Below are 13,487 nucleotides of genomic sequence, written 5' to 3' on the forward strand. Positions count from 1 at the left end.
TAAGAGATAAAGCCTTGTGTCTGCTTGGGAGATACTTAAGTCATTGAATGTAGTGAAGTATTGATTAAGCTTATGTTGTGAGACCTCTTAAGCAGTCTTTTTCTAGGAAGTTTTGAGTCCATTGGAAAGGGGACTGAAGTTGTTCTAGAAAGTTCTTTTTTAGCATTTTAGTGTATTAACTTAATAATTTAAGTCAATCTGAAGTATATTTGACATAATATATCATTTATAATAATGATATAATTATATATTATATTATTACATAATTTTCTTGCTAAATGCACAGAATAATTCTTTTTGTACTCTTCTGTGTGACACAGGTGATACTGGCCAAGGAGCAAGAGCATGGATAAAACAAATTTTGAATCAAGACATGGCATTCCAACATATAAAAGTAATTTACCCAACGGCTCCTGCCAGGTATCATTTAATAGATTGTAACTGTAGGGTTAAATTCCTGTGTTCCAAAACTGTAAAATAGGCTGTGAATATTGGTACAGACTGTTGTAACAATTTCTTCTTCTCTCTCATGTACATGCTTTTTGACAAAACTGAAGCTCAACCATGCATTGTTGTCCAGGAGCTGTGTTTTTGAGTGGTTAAGACTCTAAATGGTTCACAGAAGTCATAGCCTCTAGTTGAAATTTGGGTATTGTCCTCATAGTAGCTATCCATCTCCTTCATATAAATAGAAGATGACACTGCAATGTGTGTTGTAGGGCATTATAGAGCCATGATCCAGATCACAGTCCTACCTGGAATAACTCCCATATATTAACCATTAAAATATTGTGTTGTATTTAATGCCAGGTTTCAGTCCTGAAGGCGGTCAGTCTTTTTGGCAAGTAGGATGTCAAAGATCCTCAGCTCCTGGAAAAAGGGCTGGGAATTCAAAAATGCACATTACTTCTTGTTTGAATCCTGGCCCAACTATTTCAAAGAGAATTGAGTTCAACATTTGCTGTAAGCTGAAGTCTTGTTATTAAATGATGCTGTGTTCAGTAGTAGATGGAAATACAGACAAAAAATTTTTCCTGTAGGATTTTGAAAGTTTGTGAAGTCAAATCTAGAGGCTAAAAGTTGGACACCTACCCCCATAGTAATGTATCCAAAGATAATATTTAATATATAATATATAATTATATATATTATGTATATAACATATATTAAATACTAATTTTCAGAGGTGTTTAATTTTTCTTAATACCATTTTTTTTTAAGGTGTCTGTGGCTCTAAGTTAGGAAAATGTTTCCTTGAAATGTAAGCGGGTTGAGTTTCTTTCTGAATTTGTGCATAAGTGTGGATGAATGCTGAACGGAAAAGGAAATTGTGACACAGACTTTTGAGGTACAGAGGTTTCAAAGTCAGAAAAAAAATTCTTGGAAGGTATAAACAAGTATAATAGCAGATTTTGTCTAGCACTCACTAATACATGAAAAAAACCCCAACCTTTTCCTTGACCATGTATTTTTTATGGTCTACTTAGGCAGGAAAAGCAACTGAGAGATTGCAGTGTGAATGTACTCACTGTGTTACAGAAAAATCAAGCCCGTGAGTGGAAGCCTTTGAAGCTGTGTGTTCTGGGTTAGCAGGGAGTGAATACCATTTTCTGTAAATAATGTGCTCATTGCTTCACTGATGACAGGCTGAAGTGATGCTAGAGTTACCAGTGGCACATCACACATGCTGATGAGCTCCACTGCTTCCCTACCAACACACCAGATACTGGGGAAATGCAGGAGGAGTTGCTCCCCTGGGAAATGTTTTTTTTCCCTATGCTATATGCAGCCAGAGCGCCTCAGACCACATCTGCTGGGCCAGTGCTTCACTTTTCCACCCCACTGCACTTCTGAGGTCCAGTCCTTTTCTCACTTGTTCTGGTTTCTTTGGGTAACTACAGATGTAAACTATGTATGAATAATTAATGAGCAAGGTCTCCTGACTCAAATGAAGGAATTTGTTTTTATCTTAAGACTTCGCATTTCAGTACTTTGGTAAACAGATGGGAAGAAAGATACTGTTGTAATTAAAAGATGTGAATAAACAGTTTATTTCTCTCTCTTTTTTTTCTTTTTTAAGTTGAGATTACTCTTGTTCTTTTCTAGAGCAGGTAGGGCCATGCATGAGTTGATTCAGAAGTGGCTTTTAGCAAAACAGAAAAGTTATGTATTCAAAGAATGTAAAACACTGTTTGTTTTTGACTGGAGAAGTACTCTTGTGTACAGCCTTCTGTTGCTGATAAACAGCCCTAGCTGACACAGTAAAATAAAACAGATGCTCCTAAGTACAGCAGTGTTTGCCACTGTTTGCAGCAATGCTGAAGTGGTGATGATACGTGTCATTTGTGAAACCACAATTACAAAGCATTTACAGACCTATTTCATATTGTTTTGGTATTCAAGAACAATCCACACTATGCTTTTTTGAAATGGTTTTGTAACAGTTGCCTTCCTTTCTTTCACAGAAAACAAAAGCAAGGCCTAGAACTTCCAAACTTGAATGGCAGACATTAAAGTAATTAAACTTGAGTATATATGTTGGTTTTATGTATGTGTGTATATATATATATACACACGTGTGTATATATATATATATATATATATGCGCGTATATCTTTTGATAAGAATTCAAAATGTTTCTGGCACCAGGGGAGGAATTCAGCATCCTTGCTCATGAGACCTATAGCTGGGTGGTTATGGGCACGCAGATCTGCTGGAAAGATTCTGAAACCAGGTTCTTTGCTCACATAGAGGCTGAGTAATGTGCTGGCTGAAAGTCAGGCTGCTGAGAGAGAGCCTCTGTGGGTCTCTAACCTGCCACTGCACTGTCAGTGCAAAACTTGACTGCAGGTTCTTGTGCTGATGATGAAATCAAAGAAAAGCTTGAAGCTTGGCAACACCCTCCTAGGGTTGGCTAATGTGCTCTTCTGGCAAAATCCTGTTAATGTGGATGTACTTCATACTCTAAGCTCCTGTCTTTTCCAGGAGAACTTTGCACATGCACATTGAATGTTCTCTGTCAAAGTAGTTATGCCAGTAAAAGCAGGTTTGATGATCTAACTGCAAAGCTGGGGGCTTTGGCAGGATAAACTGCAGGTCAGGAATACCTCCTCATATTTTTGATGGATGTTATTCTGCTGATAGATCCATAGAGATGGTCTTATACATTCTTCACCTCTGTTGAACCGAATTTTTAAAAGCAGTGGAATTCACATTTTTCAACACAACATTGTTTTTGGGGGTTTTTTTGGTAGAGGATGGGTTTGGGTTATATTTATGTTTTGTTTAGCTCTTATCCCAGGTGCTGAAACACGCACATTTTTAATTTGCACAGCATCAGAGGTTCAGACATGTTTTGATTCAAGAGTCAATGTATTTGAAAATTATTTTGGAAAACCAGTCCAGCATATAATTGGGAAGAACTCAGAAATATGTTCTTTGTCTACACTAGCATTGATTTCCGCAAACCCTAGAGACAATTATGGGTAAAAGCAAAGGAATGTTACTGAACTACATTTTATGAAACTGTTTTTTACTCTTCTCTATAGGTCTCTAGAAAAAAATCAAACTTCTTTTTTTAAAAAAATATTTTCTTTAATAATTTTTATAATATTCAGGGTTTGTACAGAGAGTGATCACCTGATGTACCCTGGACAGGCAGTATTTGCAATATTTTGTCTCACTTATCCCCCATCACATTGGAAAGTGCAGTGAGTCTCATATTTGGTTGTTTCCTGACCAAAAATAACATAATATAGATAGTGAAATTTACAGTTAAAAAAGAAAAACTTGCAAAAATACTAAGTAAAATTCATGTGGTAAAAAGCATGCTTAGATAAAAATGGAAAAAATACGTGGATTTGAAGGCTCGGTGTGATGTAGTGAGAGTAGTGACACCTGAATTTGGAATATGTTTGGAAATTAAATGCATGTACCTGGGGTATGCAAATTTTGCTTTACAAATTAAAAGTTTTACACATTGCTTGGAGGTTTTGTTTTTTTCCCGGTAATGTAGCCTACTGGGAGACTTAAAAATGAGTCAAGAACTTGTTTTAATTGTATCCAGCATTCTTTCAAAATTAGTGCTTCTGCACATAGATTAAACTTGTTAAACACAAGAGAATTCTATTTTCTCTCAATTGTAATGCTAATATATATCTTTAAAAAAAACAAGCTCAAACTGGAGCCCTAGTAGCTGATGCAATCCCTAAAGCCACGTCTACACTAATAGTTTTAAAGGAAAGTGTTTCCTTTTTCCCTTTTTATTTGGGTCAGGATGGCTACAACTTTAAATACTGTTTCAGCTGCTACAACTGTGACTTAAACATTAGGTTTCTATTGAGTTTCTAAATCAGAACTGAATACCACCCAATTTAACCTTTTTTTTTTTTTAATATAAAGTGATAGTTTAAATTGGCATTGCAGGAGCTAACGTGGTAAATTTAAAACCATTTAGGCTCTGCTTGTTTTAATACATATACCTTGCCTTCTATAATTCCCTGAAAAAATCTGGGCCAAAGATTCCTTGCGTTGTCTTGCATTCCATTCTGACAGTCCTTCTCTTTCGCAAGTCAGAAAATCAACTGTAAATACTACTTTGGCTATTTTGTGGATCTTTTTGACATTCACTCAACAAACTTTTCTGTGGTACTTAAGTCTCTGTGCAGAACTTGTTGTCTGGTTGGAGTTTTTTTCCCAATTTATTCTAATTTCCATTATCTTTATGTGGCTGGTAAGGACTAAAAGGCCCAGTACTCCATCTTTTCACCTAAATTCACATCTTTGCTCAGCTCGTGGGTGGAAATGAGCTTCATCTTACCACAGTCCCCATCTGGCTCTATCACAAAACCACCAGACAGTTTGGCACCACTCAGCTCCACTGGCAGCCTCTGCCTGTGAGAGGCCTCGGATTGGAAAAGCAGCAGGGGTACTGCAGCTCGGACTTGAGATGGATTGGAGGGGAGCGTGCACACTGCCTATCGTACTGTTTTTGGCTCAAGCAAATGTTATTAATCCTTGACTTTTGTAAGCCCTAACCTCATTCATAAATTTAACACAAAGGAGTCTTTTTTAAAGGTGGGAGCTTGAGGGAGAAATGGAAAAGGTTTGGGTTGGTGTCATGGGGTGGTTCTTTCATCTCCTTTAAGTAGAAATTCAACATGTTCTGCATAATAATGCTTGAAGCATGCTTGGATAAACTCTGTATTTTCCTTTTTGGAATTAGGTGAGGAAAACTTTACGGATATGCATATATCTAATACATCAGATGCTAAATAGCACGTGGAATGCAGTAAACACTTGTCAGAGATAACTGTAGTCACGCTTGGGGAAAACAAATTAAAATATCATGGAAATTATCTTGGATTTCTAATCCCTTTTACTACATTGTGCTCCTAAGCATCCTGCCTCTTGTTTTTCTTCTCTCAACCCTTTTCCAGTACAGAAGAGTTGGAGAAGTGGTTTTTATATCACCCTTCCAGGAAGCTGTTGTGGATTTCTAAGTTATGTGCCATTCTGTACTCTTGCTTTCCAGCCTTTTCAAGGGTTTCGCTTAGCTAGTATCATTCATCCATCCTAAGTGTTTGCCACCAGCTTGTGAAAGATGCCACTTTGAATCCCAGAGTGCCTTTCAGACCCCATAATGGAGAACTGATGCAGATTGGACCCTGGTTTGCCTCTTGCTACTTCCTTTCAGTGAATGTATAAAGCAGCCACTATTAGTTGGTTGCTGAGGAGCTGGCAATGTGTATTAAAGGTCTTTTATGGTCTTTTCAACCATAAAATTATTGCTGTTCTCTGATTAGTACCAATCCCCGCAATTTACTCTACCGTCTCCAAAAAAACCCCCCCCAAACAACAAAACCAACCCAGCAAACCAACAGAAGCAAAGAAACAGAAACAAACTTAATTTCTCCCACTGAGTTTTATGCCAGATTCTATTGCAGCTCCCTTTGTCTTGAATGAATAAGATTTGTCTCAAGTAACAAAAGCTGTCAGCATAGTATTTCTTCAGGTAACCATTCTGTACCGGCTCAGTCAGCTCTCATTTCAGACAATGTGCATCCAGAACAGCTCTATCAAAAGCATTTGCATGTGTTTGAGTGAACAGGGCATAGCCTTTTCTGGAGAACAGCCAAAATTGCTCCTTACGGAGATGACTCTTGCCTTCCTTTTACAATTTTTTTTTTTTTTTTTAAGTGTAGTTCTAAGTTAAAGCTGTTTGAACTTTGGACACATCACATGCTCTGTTACCATACCACAAAGCTTCATTGTTAAGATATGTTCACCCTCAGTTTTAACATAAGATGTACCTTGGACTAGAGTTTCCAATTTATACTACGTATTTGACTAGCTGGATTCTCTGCTTTCCTCCCCATTTCTTTTAAAATTTGCTTTCTGCCTCAAGAGACAGGGGGAATTAAAAAGCAGAATTTTGACCTAAATTTTCTATTAAAATGTAGTACTGAAATTCAGCAGTGACTTTATGATATGAGAGAATTTGGGATTAGGGAGTCACTTGCTTTCATTCAAAAAACCAGCCATTAGCTTTAAGAGAGTCAAGACTTGCTTCTAGAACCACTCAATATTTTGGATTGGAAGGGACCTTTGAAGACCATCTAGTTTAAGCCCCTCAACAATGAGCAGGATCTTCAACTAGATCGTGTTGCTTGGAATCCCATCCAGCCTGACCTTAAATGTTTCCAGGTATGCGGCATCTACCACCTCTGTGCAACCTTGTGCTGCTGTTTCAGCACCCTTGTTGTAAAATATGCCTTCCTTATATCTTGTCTAAATGTACCCATTTTAAGTTGAAACATTCCTCTTTGTCCTGTTGCAACAGATCCCACTAAAATGTTTGTTCCCATCTTTCTTATAGGCCCCTTTAAGTACTGGAAGGCTGCAGTAAGGTCTCCCTGAAGCCTTGTCTCCTCCAGGCTGAACAAACCCAACTCTCTCAGCCTTTCTTTGTGGGAGAGGTGTTCTGATCATTTTTGTCGCCCTCCTGTGGACCTGCTCCAACAGGTCCATGTCTTTCCTGTTCTGAGGATTCCAGAACTGGATATAGTTCTCCAGGTGGAGTCTCATCAGAGCAATGTAGACCTACTGTGGTAGTGTGCCCTGTAGATTTTCTCAGAGGGGTGCACAGTCTTCCAAAAGACAGCAGTACAGTTTGAGAGTCCCTGTCTCCTAACTGAGAGGAGATGGGCTTGAGAAGCAAGAAAAATTGAGGATTTCTGTAAATTTTGATCTTCCTTTGTCTTTATTTCAATCTTGAAGCCCAGCTTCACTATAAATTTCCAGTTCTGTCTGACATTTCGGGAAGTTCTGTCTGGAAGCCTGGAGCCAGCACCAGTGGTCTGGGTTTATGTAATGCAGGGTGATCATAGTGCTGAGCAGTGATACAATTGTGCATCAGGAGAAAGAGCTGGGGGAAGAATATTTGCCATTTATCAATGTGCTGTCTTCTACTCTTATTTAATGCAGCTATAACTGCTGGCTTGTCCTCTAACATAAAATGTTGGATAGGGACAGTGATTTATTGGGTAATGAACAAAACCACCTGTAGTTTTATGTGAATCACTATGCTAATATCATCATTTTGGAGATGGGATTTGCCATAGTTTGAGATCAGAATTTGAACCTTGTGTAGCATCATTTGGTTGCTCTCCACTTCTGTTACGATAATTTCAGACTAGCTGGCACAATTCTAAACATGATTAAGAAGGTCTAGAGGATATATTCATGCTTCAGAAAGGTGGAAATAGATGGTGTTGCTGCTACCTACTTTCATCATGTTTTCTTCATTACTACAGAACTCAGGTTAGCAGAAGCTAACCTATCTTGAGTTTTTAAAATCTGGAATGAGGTGTATTGCTTTGAAACTTCACAGTGAAATCAACGGTGAAAATTACTTCTTTTTGAGATTAAAATGATGATAACTACTTACAAAGATATTACAGGACATATTTTCGTTTTAAGACAGTGGAAGTATTGTGTAGGATCTTGAGACTGCACTCTAATGCAAGAAGTATGTTGATCTACAATGACACCTTTACAAATAGGAGCTATAAAGTAATCAGAAAACATCATTTAGAGTGATTTGGGGATGTTGGGAAGCATTTTAAAGATTCTAATCCTCCTAATGCCTGCAGTTTCTTAAATGATGTTTGATATTAGCCAAGTCTCCTTTGCTGTCTCTTCTGACTTGTAAATTTTAAGAGAGAAATTCATACAAATTGAACTTACTTTCAACTGTCTCTTAAAAATACATACAAGTTTGGAAGCTGAATATACCCAGAGAGAGGGTTCTTGATTCTTGTTTTCTTATATGGATTTGAATCTTTTATGTGCTCCAGAACAAGCGAAACATAAGCACTCACACCCTTTAAAACCCAGTAAGAAAAAATGCCCACACATCTTGAGGGACTATATATTTTCATTCCCAGTTTCAACAGCACACAGTATTAGAGACACAGAGCTTTATTTCTAGTATCGTTTTTAAAAGAGAAGAAGGAAAGTGAGGCACAGGTGGACTAATGGCATGAATTTTGATTAAACCTAACAAAACAAAAAACCCCCAAATTTAAAGCTGATTATTTGGTCTGACTTCGTCCTTAACTAACCATGTTGATCTTGTTGGATGGAGTTTCCACTCTGCTCTATATTTTTTTTTTGCTTTTGCATATTTCAGTCCAGCTTCTCATGTCAGTTTAACATAGGGATTTTTTTTGTGTGTGTGGTTTAATTGTATGAAAAAATTTGGTGCTGTATTCTTGGAGCTGCACAGATGGTTCCATGCCAAACATATTTGTTTACCGTGGTAATGTCTGAGTTGCAGTGTGCCAGCTAATAAAGGGATTATTTAAGGAAAAAGGTGAATGACTAAAACAGATGTGCCAGTTGGGTGAACCATTAAAAGAATCTTACTTTTCAGCTTTATGTAAAGGTTATTTTTAATGCATTTCTGAGAAATCAAGAGTGTTTGCAAGGATGTTTTTGAGGCAGCTGAAAGCCACTTGTCTGTTTGCTTGGGGGTCTTTGCCTGTGGGCTTAAAAGACATTGGTCTTTCATCTGTCTTACTGAAGAATTTGCAAAGACAGCAAGTAGAAATCCTGAGTGTCAACATCTGATCAAGTATTATAATCTCATGATGAATTTTGACCTGTTCATAAATGGTATGATCTTGTCATTTAGTTGTGGGGAAACCTGTTTTAATATTTATGTAATATAACAGTAAATTGCTGTAATGCAATATATGTATGTATCTTTGTTCCATATAAATCCTGGGTCAACCTGCTATAATAATACTGTAGTGGGTTCAACCAAACTATGCTAAACCATGACAAATACTAAAACCTTTCACATCTTTTCTTACACAAATATTAGGTACTCTGACTTTACTAGAAAATAAAGCACTCTGTCTGCTACGCATTTTAACCAGGATTGAGGTAAAAGTGTTTGAGAGAAGCTAAAATCATGGATTAAATGCTGTTTGCCCAGGCATTTAGTCCATTGTACATCACATTGTCCAAGTGACTTCCAGAAACTCCACTGATTCTGCTCTTGATAGGTTTGACTGGAATATCTCTTCTTAGAAATTGACTTCTGTGAATTAGGTATTTGTAATTTTATTTCTTACTAGGTGTTGATAAATTCATTTGGGAAGAATCCTGGAGATAGGATTCTAAAGAGAAGACAATAAAAAAGGCAAATGCATTTTAATAATGTTTTTAAAACGTAGCTTTATGTTGCTGGGTATACAAGATATTTCCACTGAATTTCCTTCAATTTAGGAGTTAACTGTTTATAGACAAGTAAAGGCTACCTTGAAAAAAAAGTAGGTCTATTTTTAAAATTCTGGTGCTTAAGTCTACAGTTTGTATTAAGGAAATAATTTGTAATTTGGAAATAACAAGTTAGTTTTGAATTAAGGAAATGAGGGGTTACCTAAGGCACTTGACCACATACTGTATGGCACTTTCAATCACAGTACATTTGAGGTACCCTGAAGCTTTGATGAAAAAGATGAACCTGTAGTGTGTCTGTTTGTACCTATCTGTTGCTGTTTGTTGCCTCTTTCTGTATATTTTCCTTACCTTTAAATCATGGACTTTTTTTTCATGTTCATGACAACAGGCAGAAAAAAACCTTTGTTCTCTCATTTTTTACTTTTATGACTGAACAGTGCAAATAGTATTATCTTGAACACTTGTCCCAGTGGCAGTACTGGTTTAGAAATAGCTGTTTACATATGTGAATCCTTGTTAATAAAGGCAGAACTTGTTCCTTCATTAAGAATAACTGAATTAGTGGCTTTCTCATTTTAGGTTAGTTGTGGTTTTGTTTAATCCTAGTATTGAAAAAATTTCAGAGACAGCACAGAAGTCAACTTTAGCATTTTCAGTGTGTTCCCATCCAGAAATGTATCAAAAGCTGTCCTTTTGTGGATGATGATTGTAATCTGATCTAAGCTTAAGTAAAAATGAAGAATTTGCTCTGGTTGAACAAAGCAAGTAAGGGTTTCAAGGGGCTTTGTTTGAGATGATTGATCTCATAGCAGTATGTTTTGTAATATATTGTAGAGCCATTGCAAGGCAATTAGATCACCTTTCTTGGGATTTTCAGGCCGCTATTAATCATCTTTATTTAAAAACAAAGAAAAAGCTTCTTTGAATTGAAGGTTTCTTGATTATCTAAGGTTTGGGCAGCCTGTTGAAGCACTTAAAATAATATTCTGACAATGTGGTGTTATGGTGGGTAGTATCATGTCTCTTGTTTGTGCACCAGTCCAGTAAGCACATGGCATTTCTTTCAGTTATTTTTATGAGATACTTGCCCCATTAAGATGAGGATTGCTGTATTTATTTGACAAAAAGAGAAATTGCCAGGCTTTTTTAATACCTAGAGGTTCATAATACCCATCCCCTGTCAATTTTGTCAAGAGTTAGACAATTGAATTCCATAAAGTTAGCCCCTGCAAAGCTGTCTGGTTTAGAAGTTACTTCAGTTTGTCATATTCCAGTGTGGATTTCAACCCTAGCTTTGTTTAGGATTAAGAACCTCTTGACAGGCTTAAGATTTAAAATGTTTAGCTGACCTAACCAACATTAACATTGAACTGGCTGAAAATTGCATTTTACGTAGCTTCCAAATGTTGGCTTCATTCTTGAAGGACCATGACTTGAGTGCAAGGAAATGCAATGTGACCGGATGTCAAACGAGTTAGACCTCAAAGAGGTCTCTTTTGCTGGAGATATACTGAATTTTTTTTTATTTATTACATATGCTTGAGGCTTTTGGTCTTATGCTTGGTTAATCATTTGTTTTCTTTCCTTCCACCACTCCAGGCCATATACACCTATGAAAGGAGCCTTTTCCAATGTGTGGTTTGACAGGTATAAGATCTGTAATGACGTTCCTGAACACATTGAAAGCATCGATTCCATGTGCTTGGGCCTTACAGAGCTGATCAACGATGAGGTTAAGAACGGCATTGCCAAGAATAGGATACTCATAGGTAAGAGATTTATTTATAATGTGTTTATTCTAATGTTTTTTTAATGGTTAAGAGATCATCTCCTTTGAATTTACTCCATCCTGAAGGCTCATGAGCATGGCTTGAAACTGCTGAACAGCCTTTTCAATAGCCAGTCCTCAACAATATTAAATTCTTATTTAAACCCATATCAGGTGGGGAATGTGGCTAACTGTAAGCAGTATCCTCAAAATGTAAAACTGTTTTTATTGTCAACAGTCATTTGTAATCATTATTTAAAATAGAGTGGTCAGTGATTTACTTTGAGAGGTACATAATTTTATTATTGCCTTTAAGCCCTTTTCAAGGATGGAAAAGTACACTTTCCAAAAATGACGTGCATTTTGGAGAATGGAGAGGTAGCATATAAATAATCATGAACTTTTCCTTACTGCTCTAATCATTTTGGGTTAAATTAATTCATGCAGGAAAAATGTGCATGTTACATAGCACTAAAGGTTAACACTTGATAACAAATGAAGTATTAGCTGTAATAGTTTATATGAGTCTATCTTTATTTCTCTTTCCACAAATTTCCAGTAACTTTCACAGTACTTCGGTGAAATAGATAGCAGGATATTGAGGCGCAGGAGTTGAGGATGATGAAATCGCCTATGGCAGGGAGGGAGTGAGAATTCACAAGTCTTTGGCTCCCTGTCCCATCTCTAGACCACAGACTATTCCAGGTTGGGGGAAAAACTCTTAAGGTGGGATCTTATAAATTTATGTCCACCTGAGTCACGCCGTCAAAATCTTGCATAGTTGAGCCACTACCATTCAGCCTGGTGTGTTTTCTTGGTCCAGCCCCATGTTGCTCTGTGAAGGCCTGTGCTTGCTTTCCCTTCCTGGCTCATTGCCCTGGCTGCAGAGTGCATTGTTTTGGATGGCTGTCAACAGAGTCTTTTTGATCTGTCTTTCCTGTGTTATACCTGCTGACTTGGAAGCAGCTGGAGAAGTGCAGGTGCTTTGCTGTTGAGCAGGCTGGGAGATGTTCTGTGTGCAGATCCAGTGTGCTACTAGGCTTTTTTCCTTTCCTCTGAAGCCTTCAAAATTAAAAATAGTCAGACTGCAAAGTATGAACGTTGTTTTCCAAGTCATAAGCAGAGTAAGGAAGTTGGCATGCACTGAGTGTTTCATCCTGTAGATTCTTTGGAAGTCCCCGTCTCAGTGTGTTTGCATTCCTCACATATAAATCAGAAATAACTGTACTTGTTTTTTCACTCTTGAGAGCTCTGTTTCCCCACCTGACAGAGACTATAATCATACATCCTCATGGTTCAGCCCAATGTTTATGCAAAAAGCAAAATAAGGCAGCCCTGAGTTACTTCGTCCAAAGTACAGAAGGGGACTCATGTGGATGCATAAGAAACTTGGTAGTGGAAAATTGTGTCACTTGTGGCTGTACAAAATGAAGTGTTCTTCCACAAGAACTTTGTGCCTTTCTGCACTGGTTTTGGTCATTAACCAGTACGTGATGCAGTGAAGAGTGAAGCTTAGAGATCGTGTAAGGTCTCTATGCATAACGGTGACATTAATTGTCTTAGGAATTTGTGCAAATAGTTGCCCATCTTCTGCCATTGTTTCTTACAGGAGATTAGGACTTCTCTGTAAACGTACTCTGCAGCTTTATAGTATTCAGCCTGGAGAAGAGAAGGCTCTGGGGAGATCTTACAGCACCTTCCAATACCTAGGGGCCTACAGGAAAGCTGGGGAGGGACTTTTTACAAAGCTGTGTAATTATAGGACAAGGGGGAATGGCTTTAGACTGAAAGAGCATAGCTTTAGATTAGATATTAGAAAGAAATTCTTTACTTTGAGGGTGCTGAGACACTGGAACAGATTGCCCAGAGAAGTTGGGGATGTCCATCCCTGGAAGTGTTCAAGGCCAGATTGGACAGGGCCCTGAGGAACCTGGTCTAGTGGAAGGGCGTCCTGCCCATGGCAGGGGGT

The 13,487-nt window shown here is 37.7% G+C and overlaps 1 protein-coding gene across 1 annotated transcript in view; it reads left to right on the forward strand.

Moving 5' to 3' along the window:
- Positions 1 to 241: 241 nt before the first annotated feature.
- Positions 242 to 13,487, forward strand: part of LYPLAL1 (lysophospholipase like 1) — a gene marked incomplete at its 5' end in the record, with an annotated part of 22,686 nt that continues 9,440 nt past the window's right edge. The window contains 2 exons of the mRNA XM_017729601.1: positions 242 to 420; positions 11,350 to 11,519. Coding sequence (XP_017585090.1) covers positions 242 to 420; positions 11,350 to 11,519 — 349 coding nt within the window. The remainder of the gene's footprint in view (positions 421 to 11,349; positions 11,520 to 13,487) is intronic.

This window comes from Corvus brachyrhynchos, unplaced genomic scaffold (assembly GCF_000691975.1).
Source record: "Corvus brachyrhynchos isolate BGI_N302 unplaced genomic scaffold, ASM69197v1 scaffold101, whole genome shotgun sequence".
Lineage (NCBI taxonomy): Eukaryota > Metazoa > Chordata > Aves > Passeriformes > Corvidae > Corvus > Corvus brachyrhynchos.